This window comes from Dama dama, chromosome 15 (assembly GCF_033118175.1).
Source record: "Dama dama isolate Ldn47 chromosome 15, ASM3311817v1, whole genome shotgun sequence".
NCBI classification, from domain to species: Eukaryota; Metazoa; Chordata; class Mammalia; order Artiodactyla; family Cervidae; genus Dama; species Dama dama.
The window spans coordinates 46,146,772-46,168,035 of record NC_083695.1 but is presented as its reverse complement, the minus strand read 5'-3'; the positions used below and the strand labels follow the sequence as shown (position 1 = coordinate 46,168,035).

At 43.8% G+C, this 21,264-nt stretch overlaps 2 protein-coding genes across 2 annotated transcripts in view; both read left to right on the top strand.

Moving 5' to 3' along the window:
• VSTM4 (V-set and transmembrane domain containing 4) overlaps nt 1-21,264 on the top strand; it is an 80,283-nt gene that overhangs the window by 33,289 nt on the left and 25,730 nt on the right. Inside the window, exons 4-6 of the mRNA XM_061162003.1 lie at nt 879-986; nt 6,530-6,563; nt 20,298-20,404. Coding sequence (XP_061017986.1) covers nt 879-986; nt 6,530-6,563; nt 20,298-20,404 — 249 coding nt within the window. The remainder of the gene's footprint in view (nt 1-878; nt 987-6,529; nt 6,564-20,297; nt 20,405-21,264) is intronic.
• On the top strand, nt 17,357-17,728 carry LOC133070173 (large ribosomal subunit protein eL39). The gene has a single exon (XM_061162004.1). The coding sequence runs from the start codon at nt 17,423-17,425 to the stop codon at nt 17,576-17,578; it is 156 nt and encodes a 51-aa protein (XP_061017987.1). The 5' UTR covers nt 17,357-17,422; the 3' UTR covers nt 17,579-17,728.

The window sequence follows — 21,264 nt, the reverse complement described above, 5'->3', positions numbered from 1 at the left end:
GAGATACAGAATATTCGCTACGAGTCTCCCTGATAGCAAGACCCATTTTTTCCCCCACCCATTCCCTCCTCAACCCCTGGCAAACGCTAATCTGTTCTCCATTGCTACCATTTTTGTCACTCCAAAAAACTTTGTGTAAATAAAATCACACAGTATGTAATTTGGGTTTTTTTTTTTCTCACTTAGTATAGCTCTATGCTAAGAGTTGTTCCCTTTTATCACTGAGAAGTGTTTCATGGTATGGATGGAGCACTGTTTAACCGTTCACCCATAGAAGAACATCTGGGCTGTTTCCAGTTTGGGGCTATTATGAATAAAACTGCTACAAACATACACAGCCAGGTTTTTGTGTGAACTTAAGTTTTCATTGCTCTGAACAAGTGCCCCCAGAAAGCGATTGCTGAGTTGCATGGTAGTTGTTGGTGTGTCCTTTTAGAAACCACCAAACTGTTTTCAGAAGTGGCTGTACCATTTTACATTCTCAACAGCAAGGTCTGAGTGACCCAGTTTATTCATATCCTCGTCCGCGTCTATTATCATCCTAGTTTTATTTTGGTTATTCTGATAGGTATATGGGTTATCTCATTCTTCATATGGATACTTATAGAACACAAGTTTTAAATTTTGATGAAATCCAATTTAATAAGTGTTCCTTATTTGAGTAATGCTTTGGTGTTAAGTCTAAAAATTCTCTGCTTAGTTCTTGATCTCAAAGATTTTTCTTCTCTTTTTCCAGAAGTTTTCTTGTGTCTACTTTACATTTAGGCATGTAGTTCATTTTGAGTTGAATTTTGATAATGTGTGAAGTTCTTTTTATTTGGAGCATCTGCTCTGGTGTGGCCTGTCCTGGCAGTGACCCTTGTGTTCCTGCTTTTCAGATCTCTACGTGTATGCTGTGCTAGTGTGCTGTGTGGGGATTCTCAGCGTTCTGCTGTTCACCCTAACCATCATCTGGCAGTCTGTCTTTAGCAAGAGGAAATCCAGAGGTAAGAGAATGGATAAAGTCATGTCTGGAGTGTGAGCACAAGCAAACCACAGACAGACAGAAGATGGCTGGGCAAAGTATCACTTTGGTTGAAAAACGCATCCTGAGTCAGGGGGTTATTTACCTGTGACTGGCAAGCAAAGTAAGTGGGGGAGGTATATCTCCCTTAGACTCTGCTAAAATCAAACATAACCACTGTTGACATCATTGCAGTTCCCCCCTTTTCTTAAAGCCCTTCCTTCTCCGGTTTCTGAGCGCCCTGACCTCTGTCTCCCTCCCAGAAGAGGCTGTGGGGTCAGATGACCCTGGGTTTGATTCTGGTTCTGCTACTTAAGACTAGGTTTTGAGACACATTCCTAATGCACTCTGAACTTTGGCTTTCTTATTTGTTAAATGACATGGGATGGACACCACCTTCTTTAGACTGAATATTGCTGTGTGTTCTTAATTTAATTACAGCATCTGGCACTGTGCCTGGCAGGGATTAGAAAGGCTTCCCTTCCCTTCTCCTGTCCAGTCTGAGTGTTCACTTCCTTCTGCCTCCTTCCTTGTTGATGTCCATGTCCCCTGGATTCTGTCTTCAGCCCCTTCCTGCTTTAATCTTTCTTCCTTAGTGATTGCAGTAACTGCGACTCTGACTCTAATCTCCCTATGAATACTGCCTGCTTTCTCTCCCTAGCCTCCTCCTCTCACCAAGCCTCCACTACACGTTTCCACCAGCTCCTGTGTGTTTCCTCTGAAATACCCTTCCTGTGCCCTCCCACTTAGGAATTTCTGAAATAGATGGGGACACTGCAGCTCCCAGAGATGACCTGGGTAACAGCGGGACTTTGGAATTAAAATAACTCCAGTTCAGTGACAACTCTTCACTTCCTATCTGATGTCTTACCTACCATGCCTCACCTTCTCCATCTAAATAGTGAGGAGTACAGTAGTATATCAGTCTCATAGCATTGTTGTGAGGATTAAGTTAAAAAAACCACAAATGAAACCCTTAACACATTCTGATTCCCTGTAAGTATCCTGTATTTATGATGACATGTGGGTATAGTTATTAATATATATAATAATGATTACTGTTAGCCTAAGTTCATAAAGCTGGCAAGTATTACATTTGGTGCTCATGGCTTAAGGGGAAAATAAAGGAACACCGAGCAGCATTTCTAGAGGGGATTCTCTGCAGAGGTGTAGGCAGGGCTAAGGGAACCAGGGAGAGACAAAGAGGGAGGCCCTCAGGGACCAACACCCATGGAATGCTGTTTCTACCCTAGACCTTAGGGGACAAGAGAAGGAGAGGTTCTGGAATTTGTGAGAGCTGTAGCTTTCAGAGAGTTGTCACTACTAGGAGCCTTAGAAGAAGGATTCAGCCAGGCCAAACCAGGCAGGAGCAGAGAGTGAGCCAGGAGCCTGTACTCCTCAGGCCCTCCCTGCCCTCCTCCTTCACACGTCCCAGGGATGCTTTCCTTTGGTCCTGCCACCCAGACCTGAAGCCAGAGGGAAGTGCATAGAGGTCAGCCTCCAGGGCCTGAGTAGAGAGGAGAAGAATGATGATGACCCGGACGGGAGCACAGAGCCCCAAAGCACCCGAGACAGAGCTAGACGTCTTCCGCAGCCCGCGCCCTGCCCACCGTGCTTGGTCTGTCAGTTCTGCGCCCCAGGTGCCCCCCTCCATGGCAGCGCCCACCTTCTCCACGGTGTCCAAGCTTTTCTCCTGTTGCAAACCCTTGATGACTTTGATGAGCTCGTAGCGCATGTTGCACATGTGCAAATGTATTTGCCTCCCTCCAGGCCGATAGCGTGCAAGGCAGGGACCATTCCTCTGACCCATTCTCCTTGGAATTTGGCACATGACAGCTGTTCACCAAATGGTGGGCAAGTGGCTTTGTCTCCCAGCTGCTTTGCTCCCAGCTGCTGGAGTTCGGATGCCACATGGGCAGTCCACAAGCCTGTTTTGCTGTAAAGGCATCTGTTCCTGGGCTCAGGGGCATAATGGAGAAATCTGCCTGGAGCTGCAAGTCCTGGTAGGCTGTGGGCAGGAGCAGGGAAACAGAGCCACATAGGTAGTTCAGTAGAAGTCCTTCTTTTCCAGAGTCAACAAGCCAGACCAGGACACATACTCCAGGCCTCTCAAAGAGCCACTGGGGACCCAGGTCTTAGCTGCCCTCAACCCCCTGGGAGTGGGCCCAGATGCCCTCGTGTATACCTGCACACAGCGTCTGAAACCCTGTGAGCTGTCAAGGGCTTGGCCTGAGTACCCACTGCAGGATAGACCCCTTGTTGGTCCCTCTACATTCTCACGAATCCTTACTGCCAGCCCGAACAACAGCCTTTGTTGCTCCCTTTTGACCAAGGACACAGCTGGGGAGCTTGTCCAAGTCCCCAAAGAAGGGAGTGGTAGAACCCAAGCCCAGTCCCATCCTCAGCCTTCGTGTTTCTGTTCAAGAAAACCTCAGCCATCTGGGAACTGACCTTGCCAAGGAATTTTCCTTCAGCCTTCCATGTGGTTGTTGCTGAGGTCCTTCCTAGACAGCAACTCATAGCTCCTGCAGCAACTTGGAGCTTGGCATCGGTCTGGTACGACTGCCACCTGCAGGCTGGCATCCTGTAGCCCAGGCAAGACCATGTCCAGGCTGGGGTTAGCCCTCACCTGGACATGGTAGCCTTAGAGCAGATTGGCCAAACCTTCAGGAACAGACCTCAGAGGCCCTAACACTGCTACAGGGACCGGCAGGATGGGGGCATGGCTACCTCCATCCCTAATTACCCGTGACAGGGACAGGCCCGGGGGGATGATGGCCTTCAGCCTGGATGTGTCATTTGGGAGCCTTAGCCATGCAGTGGGTATTGTGTGGCCTGAGCTGAGGAGGCAGAGAAAGGTGGCCAGAACCTCAGGCTCCCAGGTATCTTCCTATTAGAAGAGGTAAGAGAAACAGCCCTTCCTTTTAGAGTCCTCAGAGTCCGGAAGATCACAAGTTCCCATTTAAAAGCACCACATCCTGAATTTCTGCTTCTATGCACAGGGGTTGCCTTGTGTGGCACCGAGAGCCTTTGAATCAAGAGCCTTGGGTACTAAGCTATGACCCATGGTGGAGACTGGCTCCAGAACCACCCTTTATGGCTTTTCCTCTCTTCCTGATCTCACTTCCTCACTTGCCAGTGGGTTTCCCAGGATTCCTTCCCACATAGACTCTGCACTTGAATCCTTGTCTTATAGACAGACTCTGCTTCTGGGGACCCCTAGCTAAGACAGGTGATGCAGTCATGTCATCAGCAATGATTATGCTATGCATGTTTAAGGGAGATTCCAAGCGAGGTCTAGTTATATTTTTCTGTAAAATAGTATGTGTATAAAATTTTGCATTAAGGTTTTAAAAATGTCCTTATTCCACAAGTCTGTAGGTGTTAAACTTTTTTCTGGATTGAGTTCTCAGTAAATACTGCATGATTAGTAAAGATTTAGAAAATAAATATAAAATTAATCAAAACCACATAAATATATTATAAGTTTAGATAAATAATAATCACAAGAAGTAAAATGTTATTGGAAATGGATTTTTATTTTTACTTCATATAGCCTTGTATGGATTTACTTAGTAATAGAATTCAGCATCGTTTCTAGTCCTATATTTTTAATAGATGTTAGCTCTGCAAAATCTCAGTATGAAAAGAGGCAGGAATGGATGAAGTTTCCTTACACTACTCGATACTTTAAACTGCTTTCAAGTTATATGTCAAAAGTCATAATGATCTATCATAGAAAATGATTTTAATTCTCTACCAGCTGACGACTGGATTAGCTCATATTTCAATCCTTGTTGAAAGCAAAATATTGGAAACCTCTCCTCTAGTGAAAAGTTTATGTGCCCAGTCATTAGTCATTCACTTTCTCAACACTGACACCAATAGTCCAAATCGTTTACTGATTCATTGAGGCCATTGATGTGCCCACTGGCTTTTAGCCCCAGGACAGGTCTCTGTAGTACAAGTCAGGATGGGTGAAAGGAATGCCTTGATTTTATGAAGTAGAAAGGCTCATTTAACAGGGAGGGAGGGAAAGGAATACAGCTAGACCTAGGGCAAGTTCCAGGGGAATGAATTCTAAGGAAAGAATAACATGGGAGGTGAGGATCCAGAAAATGATGTCCTTAAAACTGTTCTTTCCAGGGGTATGCAAGCTCCAGACTAAAGACCACTGACCCATATAGTAAGCTTAGGATAGTGCCAGGAAGACATGGCGAGTTCAATAAATATGAACTATGATTTTATTATTATTGCAACTATAAATTATTCAACAAATAGTAGGTATTTAGTAAACACAATCCAGAAAGAGTTCAGTTACTAACAAGGGGTTGGATCAGATAAACCAAAAAAACTCCCAAAAGCTGAGATTCTGTCATCCTGGTCTGGAGCCTGCATTGGTCACCTCCATCACAGATCACTTCAAGTGTAGGAGCTTGAAACAACTGTTTTATTTGCAGATCAGAAAGGTGAACTGGACTCAGTTGAGCAGTTCTTCTGGCCTCAACTGGATCACTTATGCAGCTTCAGCCTGCTGGTGGGGCATTTGGGGCCTGGCTGCTTTGGGGCCTCACCTGGGATGTCTTATGTCTCTTCCGTGTGGTCTCATCTTCCAGTAGGCTAGCCAGGCTTGTTTGTGTGGTGACAGAAGAGTTCCCTGCAATGAGAGAGAGAGAGAGAGGGCACAAGCCTCAAAGCACAGGGCCTTTTATGCTTCTGCTTGTGATTCTTTGGCTAATGTTTCATTGGCCAAAGCTCATCACATGGCCAAGCTCGGTGTCATTGTAGGAGGGAGTCACGTAAGGATGTGGAGAGATAGAATATATTAATGTGTGATTCATTGGGGCCATTGATGTAACACTCTACTACACAACTCCAGAGCCCTGTGGTTGTTTCAGCTTTACTTCTGTTTGAGGTAAGTTCAACAGTGAGCTTAGATTGGACCCTTATTAGGATAACTGCCTAGGTATTCTTATTTTTCTTCTGCAGCTAGAATTTTTTTTTTTCTTTTTCTGAAGGCTACCTACTATGAAGAATGTCATTGCAAAAAAAAAAAAAGACTGTCTTTCCCAGGGCCTCCTTTCAGTCCTGGAAGAGCTTTGATCATAGAATGAAACCCACTTTATAGAGAGGAACATCTAAGTGGAAACAAGTTGCCCTGAGAACCCTTTCTCCTAACTAAGGCAGAGCTCTGAGATTGGGTGACTCTGTCATTCCAGGACTCTTCAGGTTAGAATCCAACTCAACCTGGCTTGCCAAAAAAAAAAAAAGAAGATTGGGGGCTATGTAACCAGAAAGTCTGAGGTTTACGGCTTCATGCCTGGCTTGATCCAGGTGTTGAACAATATCAAGTCACCGTGGCGTCCTTGCTATGAGTCTATTGTACTCATCCAAAGATAACCTGGAGAGGTGGTTAGTGCAAACACTGGACAACACCTGGCCACCTACATTTCCTAGTAATTCCTGGGGCATGTATATCTAAGGTAGTATTTATTTACCGTCTTCTATTTCTTTTTCCTTTCACAGTGAGACACTATTTGGTGAAATGCCCTCAGAACAGGTAGGAATATTTTCTTCCTTTTTCCATGTGAAATCTTTGCTATTTTACTTTCTTTTGATATTACGAAGAAATTGGTTAAACTCATATCTTTATCTTAAGGTCAGCATATTAGTTTACAGATTGACCTAAAAACATGTATTCTGCATGCACTTACATGTTCCCAGATTTCATATTCTGGTTCTCACTCCCAGAGGGGCCAGTGAACATGTGACTCATGCTGGCCCAATGTGCATGCTGGAGGAGGCTTGGCACCTGCTCCTGGAGGACTGTTCACCTGTGTAGGAAGGGACTGGCAGATGGACTGAACCATCTTGATGCCTTCTGACCACAAACACTCCTGATCCCCTTCCACCAATGCCTGCTTGTCCTATGCCCTACTCTACAGAATGTGTCCATTAGTGACAGGTGCGCTAAGAGGCTCGCCTTTTAGCTGATGGGACACACCTTGCAGGTAACAATAGTTATAGTAGATATTGCAAACCCAAGAGTATTTAGAAATTTGAGACTTTTTTTCCAGACAGGATGGGTAAGATCAATTTCTCCCTGCTCTTCTTCCCTGCCAATAAGCATAACTATCAATTCTGGAAATAATATAAGAGACCAACAAAGGAGGACTCTGAAAGGTAGTAAGAAGAAAATTATGAAAGACAAAGGCAAAGAAAAAAAATCTTAAAAACAACCAAAGAGAAACAATTTATTACCTATGGGGAAACACATATTTGAATGACAGTGCATTTTTTCATCTAAATCCATGGAGGGCCGAAAGAAGCAGCACATTTTTCTATACAAACAGTAACAAGAGAGGTGGTAGTTAATATCAAATAAGATATCATGTAAGACAAGAAATATTGCTAAAGATGAAGAAGGAAGTTTTTTTAATTATAAAAGATCAACTCATCAGGATGATATGACACGTTACATGGGCTTAGCTACAGAGCCTCAACATACATGAAGCAAAAAACAGAAAATTGAAAGATTTTCAATTATTCTAGAACAACTGCTGGAAGTTTCAATGCTCCACTCTCAGAAATTGATGAGTACCTAGACAGAAAATCAACCAGGACACACAAGATGAAGCAATTTTACCTGACAAGTAAGAATAATTTGCTCAGTGACTGCACAATATATTCTTCTCAAGTGTATTAGGAACATTCTCCAGGATAGACCATATACTAAGTCATAAAACATATCTTTATAAAATTAGGTATTTTATTTATGTAAGAAATCATACCAAGTCTGTCCTCTGACCACAACAGAATTAAATAGAAATCAGTGACAGAAAGAAATCTGGGAAATTTCTCAATGTTTTGAAAGTTTAAACAACATACTTTTAAATACTGTATGGGTCAAAGAATTCAAAAGAGAAATTAGGAAATATTTTGAATTAAATAAAAATGAAAACACAGCATATCAAAACTTATAGGATGCAGCTAAAATAATGCTTACATAAAAATTTATGGCCTTTAAATGCCTAGATCAGACAAGAAGAAAGGTCTAAAATCAATACGTTAAGCTTTCACCATAAGAAACTAGAAAAAGAAGTGTGAGTGAAATCAGAAGTAAGAAGAAAGACCATAGTAGAGATTAGTACAGAAATCAATAGCATGGAAAACACACGTGCACGTGCGTGCTCGCACGCACACACACACACACACACACACACACACACACAAAGAGAAGTATCAGTGAAATCAAAAGTTGGTTCTTTGTAAAGACCAGTTGACCTGACAAACCTTAAGTTAGATTGTCCATGAAAATAAAAAAGAGAGAAAGAAAAAAACCAATTACCAAAATTAGGAAGGAAAAAAGGAATTCCTACAAACCCTATAAAAATTAAAAGGTTATAATCCTCATAATCCCAATGTATTCTAACAAATTAGACAACATAGATGAAATGGAAAAATTCCTAGGAAAACAAAAATTTTCCAAAACTGATTTAAAAATAAAGCTATAATCTGAATAAGCTGTAGTAAGTCAAGAAATTAAATTGTTAGCAAAACACTAAAAAACTAGTAAATATAATATTAATAAAAAGGAGTAGATTCACAGATATAGAGAACAAACTGGTGGTAATCAGTGTGGAGAGGGGAAGGAGGAGGGACAGGATAGGGGTAAAGGATTAGAAGGTACAAACTGTTACATAGAAAATAACTATACTACGAGGATATATGGTACAACACAGGGGGTATAACCAATATTCTTTTCCAATATTTTATAATAAGTATTAATGGAATATAACCTTAAAAAATGTGTATTACTATGTCGTATGTCTGAAACTTGGTATTGTATAGCAACTGTACCTCAATTTTAAAAATGAGCAAAAAGATTTGAATAGATAGTTCCCTAAAGAAGATATATAAATGGCTAACAAGTTCATGAAAATGTGTTCCATATCATTAGTATTAAAGAAGTGTCATTAAAACCATAATGTCATGCCACTAAACACCCACTACAATGGCTGTGATAAAAATGACAATGTCAAGTGTTGGCCAGGATGTGGTGAAACTGTATCTTGCTGGTGAGCATGTAAAATGGTGTAGCCACTTTGGAAAGACAATTTGGTGATTTCTTAAAACAGTAGACATAGACTCAGCCATATTCACTATTATTTATTTGGCAAGAGGAAACTTTTGTAGGGTGACAGAGATGTTCTAAACCTGTATTGTGTCAGTGGTTGTAGAACTTTATAAATCTACTAAAACTATTGGATTGTATGCTTATGATCAGTGAATTTTATGGGGAGTAAATTATGCCTCGGGAAAAAAAAATTTTTTTTTTTTTTTAAAGCACATGCCCTGAAAAGGCTCTAAGTATTGGCATTTCAGACACTGAAAGAGGTTATGGCTCAGGGGACATCATAGGCTGTGGAGAGGTCAGCCTGCCAGTGTTTCTCAGAATTTGCATCTAGCATCTAGCCTTAAATCCTTAATAAGCAGTGTGGAAGTCTGGGCCCTGCTTCCTTCCCTTCCCTCGTTTTCCCCCTCAGTTGCATCTATTCCAAGCTGGTGCTGATGCTATAAATACAGTGAGGATGTCACCCCAGCCCGGTGGGCGTTAGAGTTTGGTCTCCCCTCAGTCCTGCAAAGCCTGCCAGAGGTCAGAGATGAGCACACAGTCCCGCTTAAGTGCTGCCGCCTTGACCCGCTGGCTGTCAGTGAGACTGGTTGGGTGCCTGAGCTAAGCTCGTCCCACGACCTGTCTCCTGTTGGGCCAGCCCACAGATCTGCCTCAGGAGAACCTGCCTCTACTCACTGTGCCCCAGGACCCTGCCCACTGAAACCTGGGTGCCCTCCTGACCTGCACTCATCTTTCTGTTAAGAACCTCATGCTGATTTGACTCAGTGCAGGCTGATATCTGCCACCGGGCCTCTCTTGGGAACTGGTCAGTCCTTGCCATTTTAACTGGCCTTGACCTGAATTGTGCCCTGCCTCTGTAGCCCAGGCCTTTCTTTTTCCTGTCCCTGTTGTGCCAGGGAGCTCCCACCTCTGGGCTGCATCGTCAGTGCTATGGCAGTGGGCAGCTGGGCCCCTCAAGCCATGATTGGGATGAATGTCTGTCTGTGTCCTCTGACCACTTCCTCCTAAGGGAGAATGGGCAGAGCGCACAGGACCAGGGCAAGTTGCCAGGAATGAAAACCCTCGGGCAGGGGAGGGCCCCTCAGGAAGACGCCACATTCTGGCCCTGAGGCTGTGGTCACTGAGAGAGGGGCCTTGCCAAGCGACTGGGGCAGAACTTGGGGACTCTAGGGAATTCCTTGACTTTTTGAGAGGAGTTCAAACAGGAGGAAAACAAATCTTATCTTCATGTGTGTCGGCCCTGAAGTCGGAAACTGCTGTCTCCTGGGAGGGTGGCCTTGACCTGCAGAGCCGGAGGACCGCTCCTTTCCCATGGCAGATCGCCCTCTCCGGGAGCAGATACTTGGACCTTAGCGAGCATCTCAGGGCTCTGCAAGATTTTAACTATCCAGAGAGCAGCTCAACTGATCACTGTGAAACTGTACCCCAAAGTTCCGGAAAATCAGATTGTAAATGAAAGGCCGCCAGTTTCATAGATTCGTAATGTGTTCCCACACCAAGACTCCTCCTCAGTGCACTCAGGTGCCTTTCTTCAAGTTCAGTAAAGTTGTCAAGAGGGTGGACGAGGGCACAAAAGGGCAGTTCCCGGCCAGTGCATTTCCTGACCTTTTGCTTAAACTCGTCTTATGCCCTTGAGATAATAAAGTATCTCCAAGTGGGAGAAATTAAGATGGGCAGTATGTTATCTGTGCCGATAGCAGTTACAGCTGAAGTCTTCCAAGCTTTCTTCATGTTTTCGGTGCATACACTTTCTCAAGGATAGACAGTCAGGTCAACAGACTCTTTACATGTTGGATAAATTACAGGCACAGCTTTACTGTGTTTTGTGAGCTTAGTTTAAAGCATTTTGCAGTCTTTTCTGAAACATCAGAGATTTATAAACATTTTAAAACATACCTCACAATTGAAGTATGGGATTTAGTAAGTGATTTGTTTAGGATCTTGGAGAGAAGGCAAAGATGTGATTTCAAAGAGAATATAAAGATATGTGCTCCAAACTGAGGTGTGTGACTACTTGCTTCTTGTGTATTGAAGCAAGTTGAAGCATAGTGAATAGGAGCAGTGTTACAAAACATTTATTCCTTCTGTGAAGGGCAGTCTGCTGTGATGGCTAAAGAACTGTGACCAGGCTGCCTCAGTTCACATGCCAGCTCTGCCATAGATTGCTGTGTGCCTTTAGCTAATTTTTCAACCTCTCTGATAAAATGAGAGCAATCATAGCTCTAGCATGTAAGGAGTTAGGAGGATTTCATGAGTTAGTCTGTATGAAGTGGTTCCAACAGGTAAATGGTGAACCCTATGCAAATAGTTCTGTTATTATTCAGTCAATACTTGTGAGTGTTTCTTCTGTAGGCTTGTAAGACCCACTGAGTGAGGATGAAATAACACCAGCCCACACCTTGAGGTCTGGGAGACCCAGAGAAATAACATGGTGGCAGAAGCCGTGGCCCACAGAACTGTCACGGGCACCCAGAGGAGGCGCTCCTAATCCTGTCTCAGGGGTCTCCTGGGGCTGAAATCTGGGCTGAGTCTTGAAGGTTGAGTTAGAGCATTCCAGGGGAAGAGAGATGGGGGACAGCAGCACATAGAAGTGGGGCGAGAAGAGCACAGCTGGGGAAGGGATTTCGTCCGTGGGGTGAGGAATCTTGGAGATTCAGGGCAGAACAGCAGGGAGGTGAGGCTGGAGATGGTGGCAGGGCAGATTCCAGAGGATGGCAGTCATCATATTAAAAGTAATAACAAAGCCTCATTTATTAAATGCCAGGCACAGTGCTAAGCACGGGACACTCACTGTCTTATTCTGGCCTCATAACAACCCTATGAGTGACTGCTGTGATTATCCCCATCCTACAGATGAGAAACCAGTACAAAAAGAGTGTGGATGTTGGGGAGGTCTCCTGACCAGTGAAAGCAGGAACAGTAGGGCTACCAGCCCAGGCCACCTGGCTCTGGGACTCACACGCTAGCTCAGGCGTGCTGGGGAGCTTGGGTCTGACCGTGAGAGCTTGGATATTGGCAGTCACACAAATGGACAAGAAGTAGATACTGCAGAAAAGTCAGGGCAATGGAAGGAGAAGCGGAAGGGACTTGGCTGGAGATGACTGCAGCTGCTCTGCCTCTTCCTGACTTTGAAAAGTCCAGTGAGCTCTGGTCATAGGCATCGATTTGTAGATGTCTTCCCCTGTGACCACATTCAGCTGAGCAAGTCAGTGGGTGAGGGCTGGGACGACAGGCTCCCGTGTGTGTCTCCTGGTCTCGCTCCTGCATCCCTGAGGACATCACTATGCTGTCTTATCCGCGCCCACCCTGGGGCTCAGGCAGAGGCATGCAAGGGGAAGACGACCAAGGTGATGGGATCTGGTTATTCCTAGAATAATATGAACAGCCTCCACCTGGTTTTGGCATCAGTTGGAACCATGCCACCAGCCACTTGGTGACGTGGGACCAGTCTCTGTGGGACTATCCAGCTTCTGTGGGACTAGTTCACTCTCCACCAAATGGGCACCAACTTGGCTTTGTCCCTGCAGCTCAGGGTTGTCATGAGGATTCAGTGAGATAATACCGGCTGTGGACTAATTCCTCATAATTACTCACCAAGTGTCCGTGTACCTCTGTGGCGGAACACTTGATGGGGTTTATTTCTAATCCTCATAAAAAGCCTGCTAGGTACAAATTAATCTCCCCAGACTAAGAGCATGAATAAAACTGCCAACTGTTAAATGAATAGCTAGCCCTGTATACTATTTACGGACCTTTTGATTCCAAGTGACAGAAAAGACAGCTCAGATGGTCTTACCCAGGAGAAGACTTGGCTGGTTCCTGACTGGCGATGCTGCAGGGTGTGGGCCTCCATCCAGGGGACACTGGGTCCTTGGAGCAGTGACTTCTGTTCCCAGCCTTTCTCTGGGCAGTGCTGCCTCAAGGTTTTGATGTGTCTTCCAGCCAGTTCTACTCCTCTTAGGAAAGGAAAGGTGGCAGCAGGAGCCTTCACCCCTGGTCTCATGAAGGACTCATCTTGCTTCCACAGGAAGCAAGCACAATTACACTCACTGTTATGGGACCAACCTGAACCATGCTCTATGGCCAGAGGGTAAGATTGTGCTGAGCAGGGGTTGGGGGTCAGTGACACCCAAACGTGTCCCTTCAGCCCCAGAAGGTAGGGAGTGGATGCTGGGCAGATAACCCTAGGGATCTCTTTTTGCCGTTATTCTTATGACCCAAGGCCAACACTGCATGGAACCGCTGAATATTAAGGAAGCACCTCCCCGTCTTACCAGTTGGTATTCAGAGATTTTAAACTTAAAAACTAAACCTAAGCCTGTGTGCAGACTTGGTGAGAACTGGCAGGGACTGCAAAGGACGCGTTCTCATGACAAGACCCAGCAGAACCTCTGAGGTGATGTAAACCATTTACGATGAAAGGCCACGGGGAGGCTGTGGACAGGAAGGTGCCTTGGCAATTACCTCACAAGGGAGCAGCTCTTATCCTGATGCTCTTTGCAAAATGCATGCAAGAAGGTCGTATGTAGAAAGTAATGCATCAGGATCCCCAGGGGTCTGCAGGTCCTTTGTAGCTGCTCCCACCCTGGTGCAGATTTCTGAGAACTCTGCCATGTCCAGCCAGCTCCCTATTCTAGCAGAGCAGATTCCATAATAATGATGATACCAATGCTGGTAAGATAGTCATAGGTGACACCCATTTAGTGCTTCTACTTACCAGATATAGTTCTGTGTGCTTGACATAATATGATATATTTATGAGAAAAAGTCTTTTCAAGGGAAGCACCATTCTTCCACCTTGAAAGCGAAGTTCTACAGGCTGTACACAGCTCCTGGCATGGACTATGGATGACCTTGTGTGGTAGTGGAAGCCTATGGAGCGCTTTCAGAAGCCTCAAGCCAGGTGTCAGGAAATTCACCCTATTTACACTAGTCCTTGGCCTTTATCAATGGCAGTTGACCTTGGTGAGGGGTGACCTGTAATTGCAAATGACAGTAAGTTGCTAACATAGTTGTCATGACCTATAGCACCCTATAGACCCTAGCACTCATTCCGACCTCTCTTCTTACCAGGACAGAGCTCTGAGCAGCTATAACAGTCCTGCATTTAGTTTAGACTGAAAATGCAGTGAAATGCTGATAACGTCTTCTGCTAACTTCTCTTTAGGAAGCTGGTTTAAGCCCAGAGCAGCCATTGTGGGTCTGGCTCTGTTGACCTTCTTCCTACCCTAGTTTTCTTGTTCTCTGTTGTCTGGGCTGGGCCCAGAGTCCTTGCTTCAGGGCCTGGCAGCAGATGGAACTGGTTCAGATCCCAAAGCGCCTGCCTTGACCCCTCTGAGGCTTCATTTTCCCATCTAGGAGGGGTCAGAGATTATGGCTATCAGGTGCTTTTCACAGTGCCCTGAGTAGGGTAGACTGATAGAACTCTTATTAACTTGAGCTTCTGCAAAACATGATTGGTCACAATTGGTTCAATGCCTGGTAGAGTCCAGTTTGCCTGCTCTACCTGATGGCCTAGGGCGCCGCCCACCACTCGGGTGCAGCCTCTCCCTACGCCCTGCTCGCCTGCTCTGTCCTGCCTGGTACTTGTATATCTGTGGCTACGTCAGTGGCTCTGGAAGGGCACCCTGTGCTCTCTCAGAAAGAAAGATTTTCTGATCAAGATTGAAGTTGAAGTTTGTGCTTCCCCTCAGGGCTAAGACGTGGCACCATAAGATAACCAAGTGGTAAAATTGTTCTCCCTAGGTGGCACCATGAAATGTCCCCATTCTTCACCTGCATCCACACACTGGAGGGTAGGATCCATGCTGTTTAGCTCATGTCCCATCTCATTTAGGCTGAGCTGTCTCATCTGACCCTAATGATAACTCTGTGAGATAGATGGCAGGGGTTGTTGTTGCTATTTAGTTGCTGAGTCGTGCCTGACTCTTTGCTATCCTGTAGCCCGCCAGGCTTCTCTGTCCATGGAATTTCCCAGGGAGGAAGACTGAAATGGATTGCCGTTTCTTTCTCCAGGGGATCTTCCCGACCCAGGGATCGAATCCGTGTGTCCTGCATCTCCTGCATTGGCAGGCGGGTTCTTACTACTGAGCAGCCTAGGAAGCTGAATAGCAAGGGTACATCTCCCCACTTTGCAGGTTGGGAGATGTGGCCCAGGGAAGGGAGGGACTTGCCCTGTATCACCTCCCTGCTCAGAGTGGAAGCAGATTCAGTGCACTTCTGCCTGCACCAGAGCCTGTTCGCGGGATCCAGCCTCCGTGGAGCAGAGGTGCCCAGCCTTCGTGGGATGGGGACTCCCATGAGGGACAGCTAGGCCGGAACTTTGTGCATGTCACAACAAGGGGCCCACACATGCGCCTCCTGCCCCACCCTGGTTGGAGCCAGAAGAACTGCCCTGTTTCCCACAAATAGCACTTCTGTTCAATCCGGCCTATTTTCTATCTTCCTCGGTTTGACTGGCTCCAGCAATGCTCGCTTCCTTGTGTCAGACACAAAATGTAGCCCTGTTGCAACCCAAGATGTAGAGTAACTTTTCTTTTAAGTGAATCATAAAATGCACTTTCTTCTTCAAAATTTCCTACCAGGCCTGCTGGCTCAACAGGAGATGTAAGATGCTGAGAGAACAGTTGTCTGTCATATGCCATTGTGGTGACTCATTGTATCTGAGGGCTCATGACTGAGGTATGAAGCAGAACTAAGTTTAGTGCAGTTTTACTGTTTTCAGGGGGAATGGTGATGACAAAGCAGAGATCTTTTTCAGCTTACAGAAAGCCCTAGACTTAATGGCTTAGACTTACATATCTCAAAATTTTCATTTTATTTTAAGGAGGAAGAGGATTAAAACCAAGAAAATAGCAGAGCAAGTTGTTGTTAGGCAGTGATCAAAAAGAAAATATCAAATGATTTTAACAAAAATAAATGACCATGCATTTAACAAAAAGTGAAAATTCAAAACAGGAGAAATGTTTGTGATAAGCATGTCAGATTGATGTAAAAAGTGCAAGCAAATATATAAGAAAGACTCATGGTCCTAATAAGTAATAGTAGAAGGTGTCCATACATCATTCATAAATGAGAAAACACAATTAGACAAACACAGGAAAGGTTACTCCTAGCCAGCAGAGAAATGCAAATAAAAGGAGATAGCACATTTTTCTTTATTAAATGAGAGAAATTTTTTTAACTGATAAATCTGGTGTTAAAAAGGATGAAAACATAAATATGCTTATCCATTGACCAAGTGGCTATAAAATAGTACTAACTTGTCAGAAATCATTTTGACAGTGGGTATTGAATAGCCTTTAAAATGATCCTTTTTTCCTGAACTAGTATTTCTAGGTCTAAGAATTCAAAAATGAAAGTCTAAGAATGGAAAACCATTATGTACAAATACACTTATAGCAATGTTATTTATTTATCAAAAATTGGGAAACAGATGTTTAGATGCTGGGGAAAGGCTAAGTAAACTGCAGCATGTCTTGTCATTAGAACAGTAGGAGGATATAACAATTTGGAAAATGTAGATTAAGTAAAAAGTAGGATGCAAAATTGTAATGCAATTTTATTTTTTAAAAAACAATGTATAAGAGCCAGGGAAGAGTTGAAATTTAAGTCCACGCAAAAGCCTGCCCGTGGATGTAGCTAGCAGCGGTTTATTCATAATCTCCAAAACTTGGGAGCAACAAAGATGTCTTTCAGTAGATAAATGAATAAATAAACTCTGGTACATTCAAACAATGGAATATTATTTGACATTAAAGAGAAATGAGCTATCAAGCTATGAAAAGACATGGAGAAAACTTAAATGCATATTTCTAAGTGAGTGAAGACAATCTGAAAAGGTTCAGACAATGTATGGTGTTCTGGAAAAGGCAAAGCTGTGGAGACAGATAGTAAATAGTGGTTGCCAGAGATGGGGGAGAGGGATGACTAGGTGGAGCACAGAGGAATTTGGGGGCATGGAAACTATTCTGTACCTTACTCTAGTAATGGATGCATTATAAATTTGTCCAAACCCATAGAATGTACACCACCAAGAGTGAACCCTAATTAAACAGTGACCTTTGGGTGATAATGATGTGTCAAAGTAGTTTCATTAATTATCACAAATATATATACCATTCTGGTGGAAGAAGTTCATAATGTGGCTGGGCAGTGGTCTGTCTGAAATCTCCGTACCTTTTGCTCGGTTTTGCTCAAAAAAATAAGGTCAAAAAAAGAAATAAAACACAGCTCTTTTCTCTTCTCCGCCATCCTATGTGCGGTTGAGTTCTGTCCGCACCATGTCTTCTCACAAGACTTTCAGGATCAAGCGATTCCTGGCCAAGAAGCAAAAGCAGAATCGTCCCATTCCTCAATGGATTCGAATGAAAACTGGCAATAAAATTAGGTACAACTCCAAGAGAAGACATTGGAGAAGAACCAAGCTGGGTCTATAAGAAGCCTCACATAAAAAGTGGCACACATGTTAAGATCACTTATTTAAGCAGCTGTATCACAGTGAGAACATCACTACTGTAATGCTTGGCTCCTGATGTTTCTTATTTCCTCACTATCAGTCTGAGACCAGTAATAAATATGATACGTTACGTTGGAAAAAAAAAAAAAAGAAATAAAATACAGAAGAGGAAAAAGACTGGAAATATTTACGAAGGTTACAATAGACTTATTATTTTTGTTTTCATGTCTGTAATTACCATTTTAAAACATGAACATGCCTTAATTTATAATGGAAAGAAAAGAAAAAACATTTCAAGAGTTTAAGATGCTAGGAAATGAAGCTGTACATGTGGTTGTGTATTTAAACAATCCTGAGGGTTTCTGACCCCTTTTCCATCGTAGTGGCCAGAGTTTTGTAAACACACATTCCTTTTGGCTATTTGTGAGTTTACACAGTTGACCTTATACTTAAAGGCATGGTCAGCTAGAGTTTCTGTTCCCAATAAAAATAAGCTATCTTTGGGGACTCTTGGTGTGAACTATATTCTTAGAAATTTCCCCACTAGTCACTCTATGAGTCTGTGTTGTTTTAAAACTCAAGGACTGTATTAGAATAGTCTATTTTCTTTTATTAAAAGTATAATATTTAGATAGATAGATATTTGTGTTTAATTTACTGTTTTTCAAAGATTATACAATCACATGTGTGCGTGCTAAGTCGCTTCAGTTGTGTCCGACTCTTTGCAACCCTATGAACTGTAGCTCACCTGGCTCCTCTGTCCATGGGATTCTCCAGGCAAGAATACTGGAGTGGATGGCCATGCTTTCCTCCAGGGGCTCTTCCCAACCCAGGGATCAAACCCGCGTTGCTTATGTCTCCTGCGTTGTCAGGGGGGTTCTTTACCACTAGTGCCACCTGGGAAGCCCCTATACAATCTCATGGTTTAGTAATTTAAATTTAAAAGTGAAATAATTAATTGAAAAAATGTATGTACAGTGATAATTCTCTCTGTCCAGTCTTCTGTCTCATTAGTTCCTCAGCACCCACATTCTAAGGAATACTTTTTAAATTCTTTAATGGATATTTCCAAAGTGAATATTTCCGAAGTTTCTCTATGCTTGTGTACATAAATACTAAGATATATCATTTTCTCCTTTTTTTATACAAAAAATGACACATTTTACACATTGTCCAACACCTAGCCTTTTCACTTAATAATGGGTCTTTCCTTATCCTGGTATAAATAGCTTCCTCATTCCAGTTTCAAAGGACGGCCTTTGTATGCACTTATGGATTCACCATGATTTCCTTAACCAGTCCCATGCTGATGGACAGTTAGGCTGTTTCTAATCTATTGCTGTTGCCAATAGCACTATAATGACTTATATGTACCTATTGTACCCATGCAACAATATCCACACAATAAATTCTCAGAAGTGAAACTGCCAGGTCATAGAATATAAACCTCTGTAATTCTGATAGGCCTGTGATCCTGATTGCTGAATTATTCTGCATCAGGAAGGGTTTCCACTTGTACCCCCAATACTTCTGAGTGCCTGACTCCTCACACCCTTGCCAAAAGAGTGCTTTGCCTTAAGTTTGACTGTTGCCATTCTGATGTGTGCAGAAAGAGAGTGCAGTACATTCTTATTTGGATTCCTCTTTCTTGAGAAAGTTTTAGCACGTTTTCCTAGCTATGAGCCTTTCCTCTTGGGTGAAAACTTTACCACCTTCGTTCATTTTGGTTATTGGGTCATAATTTTAATGGATTTCTAGAAGTCCTGTGTATCATGGAGATAGCCTCTCTTGGCAACTGTACTTACCTGGCCGACTATGTGTCTGAGGACAAGAGAGGTACTCTCCTCTGGGTTGCTGGAGCCAATAGGATGCATTTGAAAGAAGACTGATGGCCATTCAAGGAAGTGTGTGAACTCTACACGCAGGTAGCGTTGACAACAGGTTTCACATCAGGCCAGTCTGGGTGTGCAGTTTATAGTGTCGCTTAGGGCAAGTCACTTGGCATCTTTGAGTCTTGGTATTCTTACCTGTAATATAAGGTTTACCCATTACTTTGGGCTATAATGGATAACACATAGAATATGATACTATAGTGATTACATAAGTAACTACCCAGATAACTGAAAACACTCACCATACTCCTGAGGATCATTTCAGCCTCTACCTTATAGGTGAACGTACAGCAGGAGGATAGGGTATGACCAATCATGGTGGCCTCTGGGGGCTCCCAGCTGCAGTTCCCCAGGGTCCTTTCTCCCTTGCACAGGGGCTGCTCTGTCTCTGGATTGTGAACTACAAAGACATGTGCAAGGAACACTGGTGTTAGGGGAGCTCAAGAAGTTTTTAGTGATATCTTAATACCCTACTGGTGATATAGCCAAGCCAGACTGAGTAAACCCATTAACTCCGTGTAAACCACTAGTCTATACATCGCCAAACAATGTAAGCAAGCTGGCCCTGGGTCTCTCCAGAGATTTTGGAATGTTACACAGCACAGTATATATTCCTAACCGGCTCATTTCATCATCCTTAGCCAAGGGTCAGTACCAGACATCCCTGGGGATAAGCACAGAGCCATCTCATTTCAGCTCTAAAAAACTCCTACCTTACATAGGTTCATCTGGGTTCTCAGAAACTGTTGCTCCCTTTCCTTGGAACAAACCTGCCTTTGCATTCACCGGGACCTTTCTCTTCTGCAGCTCAGGGGAGACTGTCACCAGCGTGACCAGTTTGGCCCCTCTACAGCCCAAGAAGGGCAAGAGGCGGAAGGAGAAAGTTGATGTTCCTCCCGCAGTTCCTGCCAAAGGTAGGAAACTAGCCAGTGGGCACCCCCATGGAGAGCAGAGCACCTGGGGTCTGATGTGCATTTAGGACAGGAGAGAGCCAGATGGAGGATGTGACATTCCTGATTACATGGTCTGCAAAACTCCACCTAGATTCTGATCATATCTGAGCCCTGTCCCTGAGGTGGGCTGAGGAGGGCGTGGGGCCATTGGCCACACACCTCTACAGACTATTCTAAAGTGTATTTCCCTCTGAACTACTAATCTGCGCAAAGCAGGATGGGGCAAAAGGGTGTCTGTTCATTTAAGCGGAAAAGTTTCTCTGATTTTTCTTTTTTTTTTTTTTTTTTGATTTTTCTAAGGATAAAAAACAGGTGTGTAACTTAGTTTGGATTTGTTCTAGGGATAAAATGAGGGTTATTCCTTGATTCCAAGGAATTATGACAGAGAAACATTAATGAGAAAGATGGGCATTTCCTGAGGCAAGAACTAAAGGTGTCTTTAAATAGTTCCTAAAATAACTGTGGCTAACTTAGGAGGTCATACCTCAAAGGTTTTGATATATAGTTGGGAATACAGGGTTTCCCCGATGAATAATTTAATAACAAGACAAGATCCATTATATTCCTCAACTGGGAGTTTCTAGGATGTCCCCTAAGCACCCTTTGAGCCCTGTGGTAGAAGGCAGTGGTGCTGAGTCTGAACATGTATCAGGTGGACGGAAGAGGCTGGGAGTCATGGGTGTCCTGGGAGGCATGACATGTGTGGATCTGGGGAGGGAAGGGGGTGGTCCCTGCTCTGGGTTGGGCAGTGTACTGTTGTAGCATCTCGTTCAATCAGAGTAGACAGTGCCCTGTCTAACGAAAGACGAAAATGAGACTCA